Source organism: Triturus cristatus, unplaced genomic scaffold, assembly GCF_964204655.1.
Source record: "Triturus cristatus unplaced genomic scaffold, aTriCri1.1 SCAFFOLD_289, whole genome shotgun sequence".
NCBI lineage: Eukaryota > Metazoa > Chordata > Amphibia > Caudata > Salamandridae > Triturus > Triturus cristatus.
The window spans coordinates 245,869-268,476 of record NW_028188257.1 but is presented as its reverse complement, the minus strand read 5'-3'; the positions used below and the strand labels follow the sequence as shown (position 1 = coordinate 268,476).

The following is a 22,608-nucleotide window of genomic DNA, read 5'->3' as shown; positions in this document are numbered from 1 at the left end:
GACTAATCAGACCGCAATGGCTCTAGGAAATATTACAGAAGAGCTTCAAATTACAAGGATTATAACTCTTCTAAACAGAATGGTGCTTGATGTATTACTCGCCGATCATGGTGGAGCATGTCGCATCATCGGTAGTGGCTGTTGCGTGTTCATACTTAACCACACCCCTTCTGTCTATGACTCCATTTCCAAATTACATAAAATAGCAACAGAAATACATCAAGACCAAGGCACATGGTCCTGGTCTGAATGGTTACACTTGGGGTTGGAAATTATTAATGGGAATAGTAATTTTAGTAGCCATCTTTCTCACTTGCTGCTGCTGCATTCAATGTGCTCCTACGATATGTACAGCTTGTATAACCACTTGTAATCATATTAAACCTCTCTTGATTAATGTTCTTCAATTGAATCGAGAAATGATGATGCACACTGAAATTTACGAACTTATGAATATCAACATTTAATATTAATATATGGTTTTTTTTAGATTGGATTCAGCATAGCTGAAAAGGAAGAACTGTTAAAATGTAAAATCTGATTTTCTTGTTTTTTGATTAAGCTATGCGTCATCCATTTCTCACCCCTGCTCTGCTTTCAGCCTGGCTCTATCCTTGACACCGCATCTGTATAACATGAGTAAATAATCTAGATTGGGGCATTGTAGGCTGTGTGTACATGTAGAGTCAGCTCAATAGAACAGCTGGCATCTGCACAGGGTTTTTCAGACAGTGGTAAAGCCTCAAGTAGAGTTTGCTCAGATAGCATATCTTGTTCTGCAGCTTCAGGACGCAACAGTTACACAAGGCACCAAGGCTGTTGATTCTTACAGATTGTTTCATTTGTGTGTTCTTCCCAAAGCTCTAGTTGTAGGCTGGTGAAGGTAGGCCTGTGAGACCCATACAGATGAGATGGCAACTTCACAGCCCAGAATTTCACAGTAGCAGATCTATGAAGTCCATCTGTGGAAATGTACCTTTTCAGGGGTACACTGGTACAGGGTCACCCTTTTGTCCACGGGTTCAAAGATCAACAAAATAGAGATCAGCACTGGATTTGGGAATAAATAACAAGTTTATTAATCACTCATGAGTGGGACCACATCCACACAGCACTCTCAAGGGCTGCCTGAGGTAGTACACTGAAGTCACAGAACTCAGGGCTTTTATACAGGTTTTCTGCACTGTAAGCATGTGAACAGAAATAGGGAGAACGAGTTTTATAAATAGTTTTCAGAAAAAAGGGCAGATGAATAATCACTTGGTCAGCAAAGTGGGAAGGGGAGCAGGAGTCCTTATGGCAGCATTAAATGGTTGACAGTTAACATCTGAGACCAGGTGCTCTGGCAGCTACAAACCCTCAGCACGTACATTGCTTTTAGCTGAATCAGGAAGTCAACTAAAATAGAAGCACAGGCAGAGTGAAAAGACGAAGGAAACTTAAATGCACACCACAACCAAAATGGCTGTCGCTTATGCCAAGTAAAATATTACATGTTTTCCACAGACGGCCCTTTTGGCATAAGCGAAGACATTTTCTTATGCTTTAAAAGGGGTACGATAAATATCATGTATATCAATCAGCATCATATTGCTGACTTCTCGGTCTATTGCTAAACAGGCATTTACATTTTGGACATTTGTTTTAGATGGTAGACAAATAGTAAAAGTGGAAATACAGAGGGAACAAAGCATTGGCCCGCATTGGATACATAAACAACAAGAGAAGAGAGTTGCAATAATTATAAATAAGTCCGACAATATTTTTAAGCCCCATACAAAAAATACGCTCCAGAACCATCCAGCCCAAGTCCATGTTCCTAAATCTTGATGTATCTCTGTGGTTATTTTATGCATTTTGGAAATGGCATCATAAACAGAAGGGGCGTGGTCAGGGATAAAGACACAACAACTACTACTACTGATAATGCGACATGCTCCACCACGATCAGCTAGAACCACGTCTAGCACCATTCGGTTTTGCAAAGTCACAATTCTCGTAATTTGGAATTCTTCTGTAATATTTCCAAGCGCCATTGCTGTCTGATTAGTCACAGCCTCTACTACTTGGGTTAAGCGTCTGATTTTCCTGCTATTCAAAGCCGCACCAACAAAGAAAAAAAAGAGTCCCAAATTAAAGTCAACATATTGCTGTAATGCAGTGTCAGTTTGATCCACTTCATCATTATTTATAGCTCTTTTGAATCTGTTCAAGGAAATGTCATTAAACAGTTTTTGATCTTTATGATTAGATGCAGGTGCTAAGAACACAGGAGGAAGCAAGAAGGACACATAGCATGTTCCGGACCATCCGATTGGTAGATGATAGTAGCCTTTACTCCCACAAATGAAATAAGTGTTGTGGAAACTAGCAGAAATCGCTGTTAGCATGAGCTGAAGCCATTTTGGTTATGACAGCCATTTTAGTTAGCCATGTGCTCGCCATGTGCTTCTCCCGTCTTCACTGTTGCCTGCCCTTGTATTCTGCTTGAGTCATCAGTTACAGTTAACTCCTTCAGCACTGAGCCAGAGCAATGTATGATCAGAAAGGCCTATAGCTAATAGAATGCACCTGTGACAGACTTAACTGTCAGGCTATTTTAACTGATGTCAGCAACTATGTAACTCCTCCCACTCTGTTGACTAAGTGATTTTCATGTACCCTTATATGTGAAATTCTATTCGTGTGTACACTTGTACCGCCTCTTTTTGAACCTCCATGCTTACACTGCAACTATCACAGTATATAAGCACCATGGTTTCTGTACTCCTTGGACTACCTCATACAGTGGCCTGAGGGTACCGTATTGACAGTCTCCCTCATGAGAGGTTAATACATCTATTTCCTTTGATATTACAGCTTCCGTGCCAATCTCTATTTTGTTAGTCTAAGCACTTAAGGACAAAGAAGGGCGAACCCCTGCACTGGTGGGCCCCTGAAAAGGCTCACCCCACAGTGTTGTGTGAAGATAAACTGCAATTGTTCGTTCCAGTAATGTTCAATACTGTGGTACAGTCACTTTTTCTCACTGGGATACTACCAAAACTGCTCACACAAAGATTTGCTCAGACTCTAGTAACAGCGATGACAAAAGGCCACTTACCCTTGGCCGTTCGAGTGTTGGGGAAAACTTAACATGTGGAGGAATTTCCTCCGCGATACTCCTCCATTTCCCATACAGTTCCTTTGGCTTGTGGGTCCCCTTCCTCATCTGGGTAACAAACTTTATTAAGCTTTCCATTAAGTCCTCCTACATCAGCTAAAGTGATATTAGCAATTTCAGCAACAGTGCGAACCAGGCTCTACAGCAGCCATTACGCGAGAAAGGCAAGGGAATGAAAGGCGTTCCTCCCTTCTTCTGCTGTGCTGGCATCATTTCACATACCCAGCAGTTGGTAATGTTCGTAGCAATAGGAGTATGATGCAACATTTGTATGAAAGTGTTATTGAGGTACGACATTCAATGCTTTCTTTCATGATCGGGAAGAGCAAAATAATAATGTTCAGTGGAGACAGTAGCAGTAGCAGTCAGTAAGTTTTGAGCTGTAGCCACTTCCTCTACAACCCACATTATGACAGCAAAGATGACAACAGTCAAAGTTAGTCCAATAGCGAGCATCATGTTTTTACTAGACTTTTGCAGCACTCGATTTCTTCTCCTCCGGTATGTTCATTTCGTCAGTAAACAATAAAACAGATGGTGCCCTAAGGTCCTGGGCAGGCGTTGGTTTCTTCACTAACGTTGAGACGAGTAGTCACTAATAAGCTACCCCCCTTTGTAGTCAGTCTTTAACCACCCAGGATAGTGGCTCAAACAGTCTCTGCACTGAAATGACTTTTTTCCTGGATCGAAGCAGATATCTAGATGTACCAGGGATTTTGTGGTCTGGGAAGAATTGCTCAGGTCTTTCAGGTGACGCAGCTCGTCCTCTCTCAGTGACCAGGATGTCACGGTGATCTGTCAATGCAGCTGGGCTCAAGAGGGCATGCGGAACTTTACGACAGTGGGTAGCATGCACCCAAATTTTCCGGCTGGTCACTCGCACTGCAGTTCTAGTAGCCAGAAGGACTTGTTCCAGTCCACACCAACGAGGGGCTAAGGAACTGGTCCATTGAAACGACTTTGTCAAGACAAAGTTACCAGGCCGCAGATCATGGCCATCACCCTGCGACCTGTCTGGAAGGGCTTTCCGTACCGGCTGATAAATAGAAGACAATTTGTCAGTTAACTGGGAGAAATAGTCACTCATCAACACATGGGGTATAACATGTTTTGGGTGATGCTTAGGGATTCCTCAAATATTCATAGGCCTGCCAAAACCCAACCTCATATGGCGTAAGGCCAGATCGTGTATGTGGTATTGATCTGATAGAAAGTAGTGCTAGGGGGAGGGCATCAGGCCATTTCAAAGACGTGGAAGCCTGTATTTTAGCCAATTTCAATTTCAGGGTCGAGTTGTAACGCTCCACCAAGCCTGCTGATTGTGGGTTAAAAGCAGCATGAAATTTCTGCTCAATCCCTAACCCCTTCATGACATAATCGACAACTTGCCCAATGAAATGAGGTCCGTTGTCACTCCATAAGACCAGACAAATGCCGAATCTAGGGAAGAACTCTTTTAGGAGAACTTTCGCTGTCGTGAGAGCTTTATTATCGTTCGTAGCATACGCCTCCACCCAATTACTGAAGGCACAAACCACTACTACGACATATTTGAAGTTAGTGCCGGCAATATCAGGATGATTCCAAACTTGCATAAGTTGTTTTGTCACTGAGGATGCACCAACATGTGCCGGCCCATGTGACTCATGGGGTATAAGTAAGCTATTGGTAACTTCCATTTGGTCATATCTTTATTCCTCCAGCAGCCCTCATCATCCAGTGCGCCCTCCTTAGACCATTAGTCTAATTCATCAGCGGAAGCAGATCGTTGCATGTCCAGCACCTCTTGCCTGGCATCATGCCAACGTTCAGCTTGTGAATTCACTACATACATGGATGTGGTACTTCGCTGCATTCCGGTTTCACGTGCTGTGCGCTCTGCAAAGGCATTACCTGCTCCTATTTTATCAGTCACTTTCTTGTGTGCACTACAATTAACAATTGCCACTTTCTTAGGATAGGTTAGGGCAGTAAGGAGATTATGTACTAATTCTCCATGCACTATCTGTGTCCCATGTGAGGTGAGGAAGCCCCTTTTTTCCATAAGCGGACAAAATTGTGTGCCACCCCGAAAGCGTACTGGCTGTTGGTAAAAATGTTAACAAGTAAGTCTGTACTAAGCTCACACGCTCTCGTTAGTGCAATCAATTGGGCCGCTTGGGCTGACTTTTGTGGGATGCGATCTGTTTCAACTACTGTCTGAAGTGTTGTAATCGCATAGGCAGCAGATGTGGTGCCATCAGGCAATTTTAGACACATGCCGTCAACCCATAACTCCCCATCAACCCTAGAGAGAGGTGTATCTTGTAGGTCAATGCGGCCTTTTGTTTGCTCTTCAGTAAGGAATATACAATCATGTGACTCTTGTGACTGAGTAGATGGAAATGGCAACAATGTGGCAGGGTTTACTGTCAAACATCTTTTCAGTGTAATATGAGGGGCCAAAAGTGTCGATTCATATCCTGTCAAGCGAGCACTAGTCAAACGCTGTGTTTTCGTTTGATTTAGCAAAGCATCAACAGAATAGGGTACTAACACAAGCAGTTTATGTGACAAAACTATTCCTTCACTCTGACGTATTGATACAGCCGTTGCTGCCACTGCTCGAAAACATTCAGGCAGCGCACGGATGACTGGGTCAAGAACAGCTGAGAAATAGGTACAATGACGTTGCGTATCACCGTGTGTTTGTGTTAAAACCGAGAGGGCACAAACTTCCCTCTCGTGGACATAGAGTGTAAAAGTCTTGGTGTAGTCTGGAGTTCCTAATACTGGTGCAGAGCAAAGAGCTTGGCGTAACTGTTGGAAGGCATTCTGACATTCAGTAGTCCATGGGAGGGACATCCGAGTGTCTTTAGTCAAAAAGGCCAACAAAGGTTTAATGTGTGAAAAACTAGGGATCCACTGCATACAAAAAGAAGTGAGGACAATCAGTGTACGAACATCCTTCTGAGTACGGGGCACGGGAGTATCTAAAATAGTCTGATTGCGGTCTGGTGTAGGTGCACGTCCCTCCTTAGACAGGAGGTGACCTAAATAGGTAACCTGCTGTCTACAAAATTGCAATTTCTTTCGAGAGACTTTGTGATTCTGAGAGGCAAGAAATGATAACAATAACAGTGTTCCGTCTCTCCACTACTCAGGGGTATCTGCAGCTAACAAGATGTCAGCGACGTATTGGATAAGAGCCATCCCTTTGGGTACAGGAAAGGAATCAAGCTGCCTTTTTGCCGGACTGTAAATGCTGGGACTCTCTGTATAGCCCCGGGGAGCTCTACAGAACCGATATGATCTATTTTTCAGGGTGAACCCGAACAAATAACTGTCAGGTTGAATGGGTATCGAGAAGAAAGCATTCTTCAAATCGATCACCGTAAATGTAGTGGCAGTAGGAGGGACCATAGTGAGAAGTGTAGTGATGTCAGAAACTACTGGATATTGGGGCACTAAAATGTTATTAACTTCTCGCAAATCAATAATGAATCTGTAGATTTTAGTATCACTGTCTTTTTTCAAAATAGGGAGGATAGGGCTATTGCAAGTGTTATAGGGGACCTCTTCCACTAACCCCACTTTAATCAAATCTTGAACAATATGTGCTAATGCTTCTTTACCTTCTCTGGATATTTTGTATTGGGGCAGTCGAGGCAATGAGACACCCTCCTTAACTTGAATATGTACAGGTGGAATAACCATTTGACCCACATCGGTATCTGATTTAGCCCACAAAGTACTGGGTAAGGAGGCCAGAGAAACATCCTCATTGATAAGACAAGACCTCACAACCATTGGATAATTGTCATTCAAAATAACACGCACACCTTCCAGAGAACAACGTATTGTGGCACGAAAATATTTAAGCATATCGACACCCATAATATTGTCAAGTGTGGTAGGGGAAAGCAAAAATGGACATGCTGCAGTGAATTTATCAAGCCTGAATTCAAGTGGCTCTGAAAGTGGGCTAGGTGTAGGTGTCCCATCGAATCCTATCGACGTTATCATTGTGGCAGACATAGAAGCCCTAGGAACCAGTTTCTTAGACAGCGCACTATGAGTAGCCCCTGTATCAACCAGAAACCGATCAGTAGATCCCAAGATGTTTGCGTCAATATAAGGACCTATTTAATCTACTGGCACCTCAACCGGTTCCTTACCCCATCCTAGGCATCCCTATGCATAGTCGGAATCCGCAAGGGCATCAGCAGAATAATCAGACTTTTGATATTGATTTAGTCTATCAAAGGTATTAGAGTAATTTGGTCCTTGTTCAACTGCTTCAAACCTGGGACGAGCTCCCATACCTCCCCTGTTTCCTGAATTTCCTGGGCGTCCTCTCATACTGCCCCTTCCCCGCTGATACTGCTGACCTCGCAAAAGAGGGCACTCAGAACGCCAATGCCCGGTCTCTTTACAATAAGCACACTGATCAGGGGACAAATATGCTTGAGGGAGTGCTCCAGGTGTATACATTGCACATCCGCCTCTTCCACCTCCCCTAAACGGTGGACCATATATTTGAGCCAACATAACTTTGGTCTGTAACTCCTTAACCTTCTTATCTTCCCTGCCTTTTGCTTCCTGTTCCTGCCGCTCATAATATTAGGCCATAGTCAAAAGGGAAACTGGGGAAGACGTGTCCGAGAACTCTCGCTGGCCTTTAAGCGACTAGCTATTTCCTGTGACATATTAGCGACAAATTTATCAACAAACAAATGCTTACCCGTATCATCGGCCAATGACTGACCACTAAAACCATGGAATGTTTCCTCAAACCTTGAAAAGAAATCAGAAACTGACTCATCCGTTTCCTGTTTACAGGACGCTAATGTAGTCCATTCTATTTTCTTAGGAGGTATGAGAGTTTTTAACTTAGTCACAAGAGCTTTATCGAATATCTCCTCTTGAGGTTTCTGCGCAGGCTCCCTTTCCGCATCCATTTGTTCTAAATGTTCCCATGTATCACCATATGCTACATTGTCATCTATTTTACATATTGTTCTCCACATATCAGGAGGCAAAATAAGCCCAAAGAACATATCAATATCTTGCAAAGTCATAGTTCAGGAGCTAATGGCTTCTTCCACCTCCTCATAGAAGGCGGCAGGATTTTTCTGGGGGTCGGGCAAAGCAGCTTTAAGAGCCATCACATCAGCTTTACTCCAAGGAGTATAAACCCAATTCTATATAAAATATCCCTTTGCATCATCCAAAGTTTTATCATCATTGGTTCCCGCACCCTTCGGAGGAACAAACAGGGGTGCAGCTTCACGCATAGGTTTTACAGTAACTGTAGTACTACTGGGTGCAGCCTCTTCCACCGGGGCGTCTACACTTTGTGCTTGAGATTGAACTGCTTCTATACCTCTCTGTGTTCTAGCTAACTCTTGCTCCTTTCGTAAACACAATGTTACGTCTCGTATTTTAACCACTAGTCTAATCAGGTCAGATAGGTCTGAAAAAGGAAAAATCCCCTCTGTTAAGCGTTTGTAATCAGTATTTATATCAACTGGCTCTAGTTCGCGAGAAATTTGTCTATAATCAAATATTACCTCCCAAACAAATTTTTCTACAAAATAAAATTGCTCTGCGCTGTTCCACTGTTGAACCATAGTTACAATGAGCGATGCCGCTCGAGAAAGACGAGCCTCCTCCCTAGCAGCGGTTTTTAAGGTATCCTTTTCTGCTTTAGTCAAAGTAGAGCGAGTCTGTAGCCCATCTTGTTTATCTTGTTCTTTGTCATCTGAAGACAAATGCGCGTCGTCAGAAATCTCAACAGGGGCACTTGGAGTGGGAAATGTATACGGGGTGGGGGGGGTGTTCTAATAGGATTCAGTCATCCTGAGGTTTATTAAGTATGGGATAAATAGGGCGCCTAATAGGATACTGGCCATTTACCTCTACTCGACGTTCCCTATCTTCATCTTCTATTTATTCCTTCTTTTCGTTATTTTTTAATTCTAGCGCTTTTTGATATATCGTTTTTCGTTGGTCTTTTTCTGCTATAGATTCTCCTCTTTTTGCTCTCTCTCGCACTTTTCTCCCACATACGCACACAATCAAACATATCCTGTCTACTTTTTCCTTTCAATAAACACTGCTCTACATATTGAACCTTTAAAATCAAATGAACCATTTACTGGCCATTGTAGATCAGAATCTTTTTTGTGTATTTGTACATTATGGAAGAAATACCATATTTGACATACATATCTCGATTTGGTTTCCCCTCTGGGGGAAGTCGGCTGACTTTGTTAAAGACTTTCTTTGGTACCTCCAGAGCAGCAAAACCATCTACGGAGTGTGCTGAGAGCAGGCGTGTTCTACAAATATTAGTAAAATAATACTACTCCAAATATTTTGAAAGGAGAAAAATCTCCACATTACCTGCCTTCAAAGGTTGAATAACAAAAAGCCCAGGTTTAACAAATCAAGAGTGCCGCTTTAGCGACCTTACCAAACAGAAGACTCCAACTCCCACCTGCCGATCTCCGGTTGACCTAATGGTCACTACAGAATGCGCCAAAGAAACCCCGTCGAGACCGGCCGCCACCTGGAGGGTCAAATTGGGAAAATAGGAAAAGTCATGTCGGCCTGCAAAGACAAAGGTCTCCTCGTGCAGTGCGCTTCCTCAGTAAATGTTCGGTCTTCTGTCAAGACCACTCCTTCGGACGGCCGCGTCTCCGATGGGGCCACTCGTTGGGCGCCACCCGTGGAAATGTACTTTTTCAGGGGTACACTGGTGCAGGGTCACCCTTTTGTCCACGGGTTCAAAGACCAACAAAATAGAGATCAGCACTGGAGTTGGGAATAAACAACACGTTTATTAATCACTCATTAGTGGGACCACATCCACACAGCACTCTCAAGTGCTGCCTGAGGTAGTACACTAAAGTCACAGAACACAGGGCTTTTATACAGGTTTTCTGCACTGTTAGCATGTGAACAGAAATAGGGAGAGCGAGTTTTAGAATTAGTTTTCAGCAAACAAGGGCAGATGAATAATCACTTGGTCAGCAAAGTGGGAGAGGGGGCAGGAGTGCTTATGGCAGTAGTAAATGGTTGACAGTTAACAGAGACCAGGTGCTCTGACAGCTACAAACCCTCAGCACGTACATTGCTTTTATCTGAAACAGGAAGTCAACTAAAATAGATAGCACAGGCAAAGTGAAAAGACGAAAGAATTACGAAGGAAACTTAAAGGGACACCACAGCCAAAATGGCTGTCGCTTATGCCAAGTAAAATATTACACGTTTTCCACACATACAGAGGTAAAAGTGTAAGGAGTGCAATGGGATGTGTGAGGTTGGGGGGCAATATGATTGTACCAGGCCCTGCCGTTCACTCATGCCAAGCAAACTAAACATTGGCTATGTGGAGCGCCCAAGTTCTACACCCAGCCTCAGCCACACCAGCTGCAAAGCTGGATGTAGCGACTTGTGAGTTCTCTTGGTCCTAAGGAAAAGTTAATAGAGTGGAAGGTTCAAAATAGTTTTAATAATGAATTTGGCCTAATTTGACAAATCTGCATGAAATTTAGATGATGAGCAATTTAAGTGCAATTCGACTATCTCACATTTTGTGCAGATCAACCAAATGTTACGAAGTAAAGTTCTAGTATGCAAGTGTGATGTAATTCTATTCAGCAGTTTTTACTGTAACAGAGCAAATATTCTAACTGAACCCATAATGGAAAACTCATTTTTGATCCCTCCTTTAACCTTTCTCCCGAGATAAATAAGCATGAGACTTGGCATAACAAAATGCAGCCTATGGTGCTAATTATGTGCCAAGTTTCCTGCAGGTGTGTCAAATATGGTAACTGAAAGGTAATGATAACTAGACACACTCTTGCAGACTTTAAACTAGACCTTGTTCTCTCTCTCTCTCTCTCTATAGGTGTGGCAACTGTGTAATAGAGCCCAATAATGCACTCGAGGGGTTCTGGTGACAGTGTTTGCATGGAGGTAGAAAAAGTTAGGATTTGTGTTGCTAACCATAACTGACCATTTTCTGTGGGTTTTCGGTTTCAATTCCAAGTCATCAATGTACTTTAGCTGTTGTTTTAAAGTGAATTTCTGAGGATTCTTTAAACACTTGTAAATGTGTCTTGAGCAGAGAAAACCTACCTTACACTTATTTCCACTGTGCACTGCATTTGGTCACGCCCAGCAGCAGCTGCATAATCACCTTGACATCCACCGCACTGCAGACAGTCCCAAGCCATAAGCAACAAAGGATGGTTACAGAGCTGGCCTGCAACCATGCCCTACGGGCAACTTCTCTCGATGTCAACCTTTGTGGCCCCAACCCCAACTGTGTACGGCCTTTGGCCAGGTCATGTACCTATTTTCACAAGACCAACGTCCTTTGGCAGTACGCAGCTTGGGTTGGCCTCAGGATATGGCAGTGTTCCTATGCATGGCCATATGGAGTGAGTGCTGGCTGCAGGCCACACACCCAATCTCTGCTGCACGTGTTTGGCGATGGGTAGTGTGATTTTGAAACGGGCACCATGACACTTAACCAGCAGCATAAGGTCTACGACACTGCTCGTTTTTTTTTGTTTTGTTTACTGCTGCCATTTAAATGTGTACCCCCTTCACACATCTGCATGAATCTTGTGATGCCAACACTGGATTTAACTTGACAAATATCGTCTACATTTCATGCAGGTTTGTTAAATGCTGCCTATGTTCTTTACTGTGTCCTGCAAAACACACAAGATGATGGACAGAATGTTGCACATTGGCAAAACATTCACCCCCAGTCACAGATCTGGGTTTAATCCATCGTTATTTTGTTCACCATGCCACCCCAGTTCAGACATGGCCATATGCAAATCAGTCTTGACCCTGTGCCTCATGGGATCAGTCCAGCCCGAACTGCCAAGCTGTCAGGTTCCTCGTTCCGATGTCCCCGGGGCTGTGTTGATGCTCTATGGGGGCCCACCTCTGGATGACCCCAAGTCCGGCTATTGAAACCACGGACTTTTGAGGTGATCGAGCGGGGGAAGGAAAGGGTGGGGACTGCACGGAGGGAGATCTGTGAAGGCAAAAGAGACAACAGAACATAGCATAAGACGTTTTGTTTCCAGTTTCTCAATGGGAACCATACGCGTTACTTTTAGCAGGATTGTGTTAACGCTAGCTTGCCCTCTCCCCTGAAAAGGAAAATAAGGTATGCCCGGACATATGGGGGAGAGCTACGGGTCGTGGTCTTTTCGTTGCAGGCACTAATATAAACGACAAGGAAAGGCACACGTAGGGAGAATGACAGGGATCAACATACAGACGCACATACACCATATAACAACTTTGTGGTGCAATACCCACTTGTAACTGCCCAGCTCATTCCATGCCTTCGGCGTTGTGACCACCCCTCTCTCCTGACTCGCACATATGTCTAGGAATATAAGCAGAAGAAATCGAAAGTGAAAACCAGGCCACCGCGGGGTGCGGGTGCACACTGCTAGTGTCTGCCCGGGAACTGAAGTCTGTGAGGCTGGAGCACGCTTCGCCAACTGCCTAAAAGCCTTACTGCTTTCCTTTGCCTCCGATCTGTCTGATGTTTGCTTGAATCAAACACTCTCGCTCTCGTTTTCTCAGAACAATTTTCGGGCTCGCACACCGCCTGTCTTGAACGGCGTGGCTTGCCCCCTTAAGTCTAGTAACTCTCAATATACTTGTTCGCTCCCCTGCATGAGACCAGCCGGTCTCGCCAACAGAGGGGCGGGCCTGGGAATCTCTATGGTTCGAAGAGCTTGTCTCCGACTAAGATGGGTCGAGCCCCGTAAGAAATACTGCCACAGTACTCCTACCTCGGTCACGACGAACCTCCGGATGTCACGGGCCTCTACCTGGGTGATGAGCTCGTCCGAACCTCCGTCTCTCGGCGTCTCCTCGTCTCGTCTCCCGGGTTCGAAGAATTATCGGCTCCGTGCTCGGCGACCTCTCGCCTTTTGACGTCTTGTGGTGGGGCGTGGCGTGCGTTACGCAGCGCACCTCCCGCACTGCCCATCAGGAAGTGTAGTTCCTCGCGCCGTTCCTAGTGTTGCGCGAGGATGGGCCGGCGTGCGCTGATAAGTCTGACACAAGCCATGTCTTCCCTGGACCGGAATCAAGCATCCTGGGACCGGTTTCGGGGTTTCACCCCTCTTCAGCCAGGATGGCTTGACTCCAGTGGCGTAGTGAGCACGGGACCCACATCTGGGCATACCCTTCCCACATAGGGTGAACAGCAAAACACACAAGATGATGGACGGAATGTTGCACATTGGCAAAACATTCACCCCCAGTCACAAGTCACAGATCTGGGTTTAATCCATCGTTATTTTGCTCACCACGCCACCCCAGTTCAGACATGGCCATATGCAAATCAGTCTTGACCCTGTGCCTCATGGGAACAGTCCAGCCCGAACTGCCAAGCCAAGTCTTCCCTGGACCGGAATCAAGCATCCTAGGACCGGTTTCGGGGTTTCACCCCTCTTCAGCCAGGATAGCTTGATTCCAGTGGCGTAGTGAGCACGGGACCCACAACTTCATCTGCCAAAAGCGTGAGACACCGGCTTCGTGCTTAACTGAAAAGCTGTGCTAATAACAAACACGTTTTTCACACCCAAAACCCTGTAAAAGTATTTTAAATTTCCTTTGCGACGTATCTGCACAATCTTGAGATACCAGCACTGGGCTAATGTGGTAATCGCCACACACAAAAGGAAGTAGGAGTGAAAAGACTGAAAGCTTATAGAGATATGATAGACAAAGACAAAATGTTTGAAAAACTGCCCTCACACACACGAATGTGGCATGCTTCATCATAGGGCTGCTAACACACCCCTGCGCAGACCAACGCCTGGGATGGAGCAATAGGGTGGGAGGCAAAACAAGCAATAATAGGGATCAAAGATATGAAAAGTGCAGGAAAATATATTAAAACTAGCTCAGGGATGTCCCAAAGCCCATTTTATTCCTGGGCTCCCCGGCTAGAGTTGAAAAGGTCAATTGACCTCAAGGATGGCGGTGAGCATGGTTTTATTATGCACCATTCGCCCCTCCTCACTGCAGAATGGACAACATGTTTCAGCCGGCTATTTGTCTCTTCCCCGGTTTTCTTCAGGACTGAGAAAGAGCCCTAGCGTCACGACCTCTATTCTGTATTTGAGGGTCTAAGACTGAACCAGTACTTACGTGTGGGTCTCGTATCCACACTCTGAATTATTAATCTGCAAATAAAAAAAATAATAAAGTGAAAGAAATGTGTTCATTTTTACATTCAAAAACATGTTGCTTTGTGGGTGAGGGTAGTTTTTCAAACATGTTGACTTTGTCTATCATGTCTTTAAGCGGTGAGTCTTTTCACTCCTACTTCCTTTTGTGTGCGAAGATTGTTGTTGAGGAGGTCGAAGTAGGAGTAGTTTCTCCTACCCCTCCCCAGTGTGTGGAACTAATGTGGTAATCACCTTCACAATTTCAGGTACATTTGACAAAAAGTGCTAACATTCTCAGATCTACATTAAACTACACATTCCGAAAAGCAATGTAAACATGTAAGCGTCTGCCACATTACATACTGTTTTGTCGATAGCTGATAAAGTTATAACAAAATCAAGAAACGCATTTAAATGAACTTTCAGATGTCCGCTGTTTATAACTTAAATATTAAAAAAAAACCTACTTTACGATTTATAAATAAACCACAAAAAACACATTCAAAGTTAAAGTCTAATTTTAGGGCAGGTTCAGTGCAATTCTGTGGGGCACACACTCCTAGGTGACCTACAGTGAAAAACACTTCTGTTTTTAACCCCCGCTGCTACCATGGTTACCTTATCCTCTCCTGGACAGATATTAAGGAAGCCTGACACAACAAGACGTAGCTGGAAGGCCTATTGGGATCCACATTTTTTGCAGATTTGTTAATTATGTCAAAATTATTCGCAAACCAAAAAAAGTCTTGTCAATAGAAAGTGAGGCTCAATCACACCTATAGAGTTGCTATGGCTGAAGCGAACGTATATCACAATATGATGCTATGCATCATATATGCTGGGTATAGATAGGGACCGTAAAGGAGCACAACAAATATCGCAGAACTCTTGGCTAATCTGAATGTACGGTTTATGGAGCACTCTGTGTGTGCAGAAGGTACTTAGGTTTGTAGTAGATAAAGCAGATGTGAGCAGTGTTCCTACACACTGTGCCACAGTGGGCTCGAAGTAGGGAAAGATTAACTGCAGGTGAAGGAGTTGCTTGGGGGATGCTGAATGGTCTGGCAGAGATCACGGTATTAAGAATCTCTCAGATGGCAGATAAAGTCCAATAAAGGGCACATTACTAACGACACGTGCCGCCCAGTCCCATCCGCCACACCATACAAACTCACGCTGACGCTCACCTCAAACAGCGCCAGGTTCCGGTCAAAAGACTCTTCTCCATTGTCAAAGTTGTTGAGGTGTAACACAGAATCTTTCCTCGGAGTGTCTCCTGCAAAGGGAAAGAAAAAAAGAAATAGTGAGGTCGTGAGAAGGGAAAACTGCTGCATTCCGCCATGTTCTGAGTGTTGCCCTGCAGACGCAGTGATTGATCGGCGCTGGGGCCCTGAAAATCAATAAAGGTCGACCTTCCCATTCTCAAATCTTAAGAAAATATGTATAGATTCTAAAACGCCTCCTTCTGAACAAGAATCGTAATAAACACTTCTCACTTTTAGAGGTCTTCGCCAAACACAAACTTAAAACAAGCATTGGCATAGCCAATAGGTCTCGCTTTTGGGACCTTCTAAGTATTTAGTTATGCAGCACAATATCCTTGGTGCAATAACAACTGTTGCATGGCTAAATACGTATAAGGTCCCAAAGGCGTGACCTATTGGCTATGCCAATGCTTGTTTGTTGTTAATTGCGCCCTGCATGAGGTTATAAGTCTAGCACACACTGCTACCTAGAACAGCACTTGGACTTCCAGAGAAAGAGAGATTAGGAAGATAAACAGGGAGGCGGTATCCGCTCCCACTGCAGCCCGGGCCACACTCCGAGGAAGGAAGCTGAAAGCGGTTGTAATTTCATCTTGAATCCTGAAAAACGTAACTTTTCTATCTTATATTAACATAAAATACCCCTTAGTAGCAACGTTTCTTTAAGTTTTCTTTCACAGCTGTTTATTACTGATATGGCTTAGCACTTTGATGCACACTTGGGTCACGCCAATTCACATCCCAAAATGAACAAATAAATAGAGACATGAAGGCTGAGAGAGGGCTACAGAAAGCAAGAGATTGATACAAGATATATCTAGGAAAATAGAGAAAGTTCGAGAGAAGAGTGTGAGAAAATGGGAAATGGAACGAGTGAAAAAAAACCTGAGAGATACGAAGGGCGAATTGCAGGAGAGGGGAGAGAAAAAAAGCGCATCGAAAGAAGACAGATGAAGGGACAGAGATGGAGCGATAGATAAGAACACAGAATGGGTGCATAAATGAGTAGAGGGAAAGTAAGGAAAATAAGATAGAAAGAAAAGAGAAGAAAAGCGATGGAGTGTGACAAACCGGGAGCACGAAAGGGAAAAGGAGAGTGAGTGAATGCGGAATATAGCCTTAGAAGAAGGAAATGGTTACCTTTATGTAGAACGATAGAAAGGAAGGCAGATTAAGGGGGGCGTCAAGGTGGGGAAGACGGGGTGAAAAGAAAAGAGAGCGGGGAGTCGCGGGTAAAAGAAATAGATTAACGGATATCCCGAACTGAATGAGATGCCAAATATATCGGAAACGTTCGGCTTACTTCGGAGAAGTTCCCGCATTGGCTTCGTATGGTTCCTCTGAGTTGCCGTCTCTTTTCGACATATTGTCCGCAGGACGTAGAGAACACACCGGGGAAAGGAAAGAACCCCGGCAGAGATGGGCGAGTGTTGATAGGGTACCTGGGTCGCTTGTATGCATGGAGGAGTCAGGAGAGAAGCGGGAGGTAATACATTAGATAATACATTCTGCGCTCATCTTACAGAGAAAAAAGCGTGTAGAAATAGTGCCGGAGCGTAGAGTAACACCTGCCACCTGAAAGTCAACAGAGGTTTGGACGCCCCATTGTTAATTGGGCGCCGCGAGTAAACAACATTAGAGACAGGCTGCCCGAGTGTAAAGAGTGACTCCAGGCACCTGTAGGCCACCAAAATAAAATGTGCGATGTGAAAGAATTCAGCAGCGGGAAAATCGCGCTGTGAGAAACGCTTGTAGACCAGACCCCGGAAAACCTATGCAGCAGCAGAGATGAGTTCACAACCATATGTGAGGGATCACATGCACAGACAGCAAAGGGATTGAATCAAAAAGAATGCACAGTGGGTTGCTAACGCGTCTTTCCTCTCTCGGCGCGGCTCTCTGAATGAAACGCGAGCGCCCTAGGGGGAGGCGGGTATTTAGGAGCTGCACGTGATAACAAGGCAGGCACTTAATTAGTAATGCACGATTAGCACCTGTGGGCTAATTAGCTGGTCCGGGTGTACTGGAGCCCAGTGGCGGAGAAACCTATTACCCTCAATGCGTGGTGACTTGAGAAGCACCGATCACATGGAATGTATTGATTTGTAGTCCAATTAGGGTTATGCCAAAGACAATCCAGCTATTGCCCAAAAATTGTGGTTTTTAAAAGAATAAGCATTGGACACACGCGCGCCTCGCGCATGAAGTTTAAAAAAAAAAGAAAAATAAGCCTGGCCGAGCGTGGCGCGCGCGCTTGGGGGCGGGGGAGCGGACCCTTTGAAGTACTCCCAAAAGGCGGATTGCATGGCGGCACGATGCGCGTGATTGTGCGCGTGCTAGCCATGCAATCCGCTTTTTGGGAGCACTTTTGAAACCCGTATTCTATAGTCTCGCTTTGCGATCGCTTACGCGATAGCAAGGCGAGACCTAACAAGAATGCACCAAAAAAGACCAGAGTGGCAATTTCTACCCTAATGTACCACCTGTGACACAACTGACCAGGTACTGCAAAAAGAATTTCTCATGAAGGTAAGTGAAATGCGGGGCTGTGGGGAAAGTACTGCCAGACAAAAGTGTTAGTGAAACGGCTTTGTGCAGTACGTAGGGAGACCATAGCAGGTACTGCGCCTTGGGTATGTATGAACGGAGCTCAGTTGTGGGGGACTGCACCTGGGAAGGAGGCATTCCAAGGAGTTTTCCAGATGGCGAGGTGAGAGGCTGTTTACAGGAAGTATTGGGGTGGATGAGAGCTGAAGAAGGTAGTCATGATGTAAGTGGGACTGGCTGACAAGTGATACATGGTTGGCAGGTAATGGGGCTTGAATCTTGACGGCTGGTTATTGGAACTAGTGCTTAGGGAAGAGGGAAACAGATTTTGTTACTAGGTACTAGTACTTGGGCGACATAAAGAGGCAGACAGCAAAGTGGTCTGAAATTGTCCCGATATTCTCCCAGGTTAGGTGCACAAAACTTTTTTTTTTTTTTAATTTGTACATTCCGAAACTAGTAATTTTGCATTCCACGTTCTGAATAAGTACCAAAATACAAAGGAAGAATAACCAGGACTAGATGACTCACACAGTGGACATTCGCACCTTAAAATCTTTGAGGGGAGGCAGAAAGAGGATAGAGAAAGGTAGGGAGACAGATAGTCCCGTAGAGAGAGAAAAAATATTGTAGGAGGAAAGTGCATATCAATGTGAGGAACAGAGAGGGAAAACAAAAAGCTATTTATAATGGGTTAGAGGGGGATACATGTGAAGGGAAGAAGAGGCAAAAGGAACGCAAGAGAGTGAAAGACAGAGCTCTGAAGGGTACGTGGTGATCAATCTCCTCAAACACTTTGATCTCCTCCATTAGTAAAATTCCCAATTCCAGCCATCATGTACACTCCATTAGTACCAATTTCTTGAATGCAACCAAGTGCTCACCACCGTACGAGCTTCCAGTTCTAAGCCAGTGTTTTCCACGTCCAGTCTTGCGCTGTGCTGCTACAGAAAGTGACCAATCACATGCAAATCAGCCCCAGTTCTGCCTCAACACAACAGCTAAGACGAACTAAATGGTGCACATCTTAACAGGATAACAAGCAACCCCAGACCGAAATTCGCCTTCCGGGTCTCATCATCTAGATACAACTAGAGTTCAATGACATAGCAAGCATTGGCTCCTATCTGGATATAGCATCTGCATTTAGGATATTTCAGTGAGTGGCCCCAATCAAGCCTCTCCAGTTCCCCTATAGGCTAGACTGAGTCCAATAAACTCACATTCCCGAGCAGACCTTTGTCTGGACCCGTCTAGTCAACTGCGGTATATCAAGAGGTCATACGGGAATAGAGATAGATTTGTTCTGTCTAAACCTTACAAACCCATCTTCGCCCCCTAAATCCACACCACTGGTTCTACTGCTCCTGTGCTACAAGCATTGTCAAAACTAATAGTTCTGGCTTTAATGTGGCAACATATGAATTACCAATCTCTGTCAAATTCTGTACTTGTTATGTCTTTGATCTGTTTTTTAGTCACCAAGCTTGCTAATCCATGCAGCAAAATACACAGTGAAGTGACACAAACTTGCAGATTTGTGCTTGCCTATGTTCCCATTCTCGGATCATACATCCATAGCCAAACCAACAGGCTTTGCTAAAGCCTGTATGTTGACCTTAATCGTCCTCTCCAGTAGTTATCTCCTCTGACTTGTCCATTTCCTTCCTCTTCTCCTTTTAACTCCCACCTGTCTCATCATGCTCAGGTCTTCCAGAGCAACTCCCAGACACCATAGACTAAAGGACTACTGTAGACACCAGAACTAACGCTTAACACTATATTTATTTTACACAGCTTGCCATCTCCGACATTGAGACACTCTAGGCATCAGCCCATTGTACCACATCGAGGCTGTAAGTGTGGCTTTATCCTGACTGTTCCATCTTGTTTGACCTACGTACAGTAGATTTTCTCAAATGTCTCAGTACTGACGACCACTTTCACGTACTGTTAAGCATTTGGCTATATTTGCCATGCCCAGGACCTGAGATCAGTTCCAACGGTCTACCTTACGGGGTGTCTGCAGAATCTTTTTTTTTATTTTTTTTTAATAATTTTTATTGGCATTTGCACAAGTTATCATATAACAAAAAAAAAAGAAAGGATCTTCCTGATACAGTACAGTTTGCATTACACCAAGATTAGGAAGGAGAAGGAAACAAAGAAAATCCCCATTACCTTGAGTACAGTTTCAGAAAGCCATTCCTTTGCCTCATATGGTTTTTGTAGGGATCTGTGCCAGAAATCCCCCCATTCATACTTGCAAGGGGGTTGACAAGGTCTAAATGTCTCCTTAACTCTATTCCTTACATGACAATTTCAATAAGGCCAAAACCCTCCGTATATGCTCCAAATATTCATCACTGAGCTCAATCCCTTTATAGGGTAACCAAACCACCAAACAATAACTGAATCCCGCCAGGGGCCTACCCCTATCCCATGGTCCTCTAGAGTCATGCATTACTATCAGTGTGGATCCCCCCCAACAAAGGCGGGGTAGTGCGGGGGGGGGAGGGACAGAAAACTAGAAAAAGAAAAGAAAAGAAAAAAAAAAGAAGAAAAAAAAACAAGAGGGAGAGAGGCAAGGAAATACCCATATCACCCCATCTCAAGCCCAGGGACCGCCTAACCAATAGTTTATCCCCACTATTTCACCCAACCCCTGTCCGGTCCTCCAGTGTCTCCAGCTCCGCACTATCACTCCTCTCCGGATCATCCCTAGACTCCCATGCCTGGACAATAGCTCCCCAGCGCTCGGCAAGCGGTTTTCGCCTCTTGGTGATTCTGTCTTCTGTAATAAGGGCCTTCTCCTCCGCCCTTGCCCATCGTGTGACCTCTGCTCCCCAGAGCATTATAGACGGGGTAATTTTAGCCTTCCACCTAAGCGCTATCTGGCTCTTCGCCAATAAAAGCACTAAGTCTACAAACCGGTGCCCCAGCTTGCGAGCCTTTGGTCTGGGATAGAGACCCAGTAAACAGACCTCTGGGGTACAAGCCAGAGTCCCTTCCAGCACTCTATTGACTTGTGCCAGGACCTCACCCCAATACACAACAAGCTGGGGGCAAGACCACATCATATGGTCAAAATCTGCGTCTAGGGCTGCACATCTAGCGCAGAAGATGTCCGTCCGCTGATAAATAGTATTCAGCCTATGCGGGGTCAGGTATGTCCTGTGGAGCACATTAAACTGTAGCACCTTAAATGCAGTGTTTCTAGATACCTTCTTGGGGCTTCGTATGACTTTCTGCCACTCTTGATCTGTGAAAGGCCTGCCTATGGAAGCCGCCCATCTCCCCCTAAGGCCTCCCAATTCTTCTGGCGTCAAACCCCGTATTGCCAAGTACAGCCATCTGATCAGGTGGCCCGCCGAGCCCAAAGTTGCCACAGCTTCCAGTGCAGAGTGTGGATCCAGTTCCGTAGTGTGGGGTCCCCATAACTCAACTATGGCCCGTCTCAGCCTATGGTAATTCAGGAACTGTCCCGCCGGGAGCTCATGGTATTCCAGGAATTCCTGTAGTGGGAGCCACTCACCATCCCTATAACAATCCCCAATGGTGTGTATCCCCGCCTCATACCACCCAGTCAATTGTCGGTGGGTAAGCGGTGGTCCTCTTCCTGCCTGCGGGATACCTGTGAGGGGGGATACCTGTGAGGGGGGATACCTGTAGCATACCGTGTTCGGGCTCGGGAACGTGTCACACAGGGGTCCCAGCATTTCACCGCCACGGAAAGCAGTACCCCCATAGGTAGTATCTTTTGCCGCCTATCCAAAAGTCGAGGATATAATCTGGCTGGAGCCGTCCCCATCGGCAGCAATATAGTGTCACTGTCTCTACCGCCCAACCAGCGAGTCAGCCACTGCAGCTGTGCCGCCAGATAGTAGCCTTCGAAATCCGGGGCTCCGAGTCCTCCGGAAGCCAACTGCAGCCTCAAAGTTTGCAACGATACCCGGTTCCGGCCACCATCCCATATAAGAGAACACAGGAGTTCATCCAACGTCTGAAACCAAGCCCTGGGGATCAGCACTGGAAGGTTCACAAAGTGATACAACAACCGGGGGAGCATCACCATTTTAGAAAGTGCCAGGCGGGCCATAAGGGGCAACTTTAGTGAGTGCCAAAATGTGACCTGAGGCTTCTTAAAGAAGCCCCCAGATTCCCTTCGAACATATCCATCCGTGTGTGGTATATCTGAATCCCGAGGTATTTAATGGAAACCGGTGCCCATACCAATGTGTTCGGCACTGTCACAGGTCGGGGCATGCTAGGCCGAAGCGGGAAGACAAAGGTCTTTCGTGTATTCACTCGTAGGCCTGAAAAGGCTGCGAATTCTCCAAACAAGTCCACGATCATCCGGACTCCCATAGAGCAGTCTCTCAAATAAGTCAGGACATCGTCCGCGTATAAGGAAATGATATGA

The 22,608-nt window shown here is 45.1% G+C and overlaps 1 protein-coding gene across 1 annotated transcript in view; it reads right to left on the bottom strand.

Moving 5' to 3' along the window:
* LOC146769237 (solute carrier family 12 member 6-like) overlaps nt 1-22,608 on the bottom strand; it is a gene marked incomplete at its 3' end in the record, with an annotated part of 601,402 nt that overhangs the window by 475,583 nt on the left and 103,211 nt on the right. Inside the window, exon 2 of the mRNA XM_085640509.1 lies at nt 15,561-15,649. Within this exon, the coding sequence (XP_085496635.1) occupies nt 15,561-15,649 (89 nt within the window). The remainder of the gene's footprint in view (nt 1-15,560; nt 15,650-22,608) is intronic.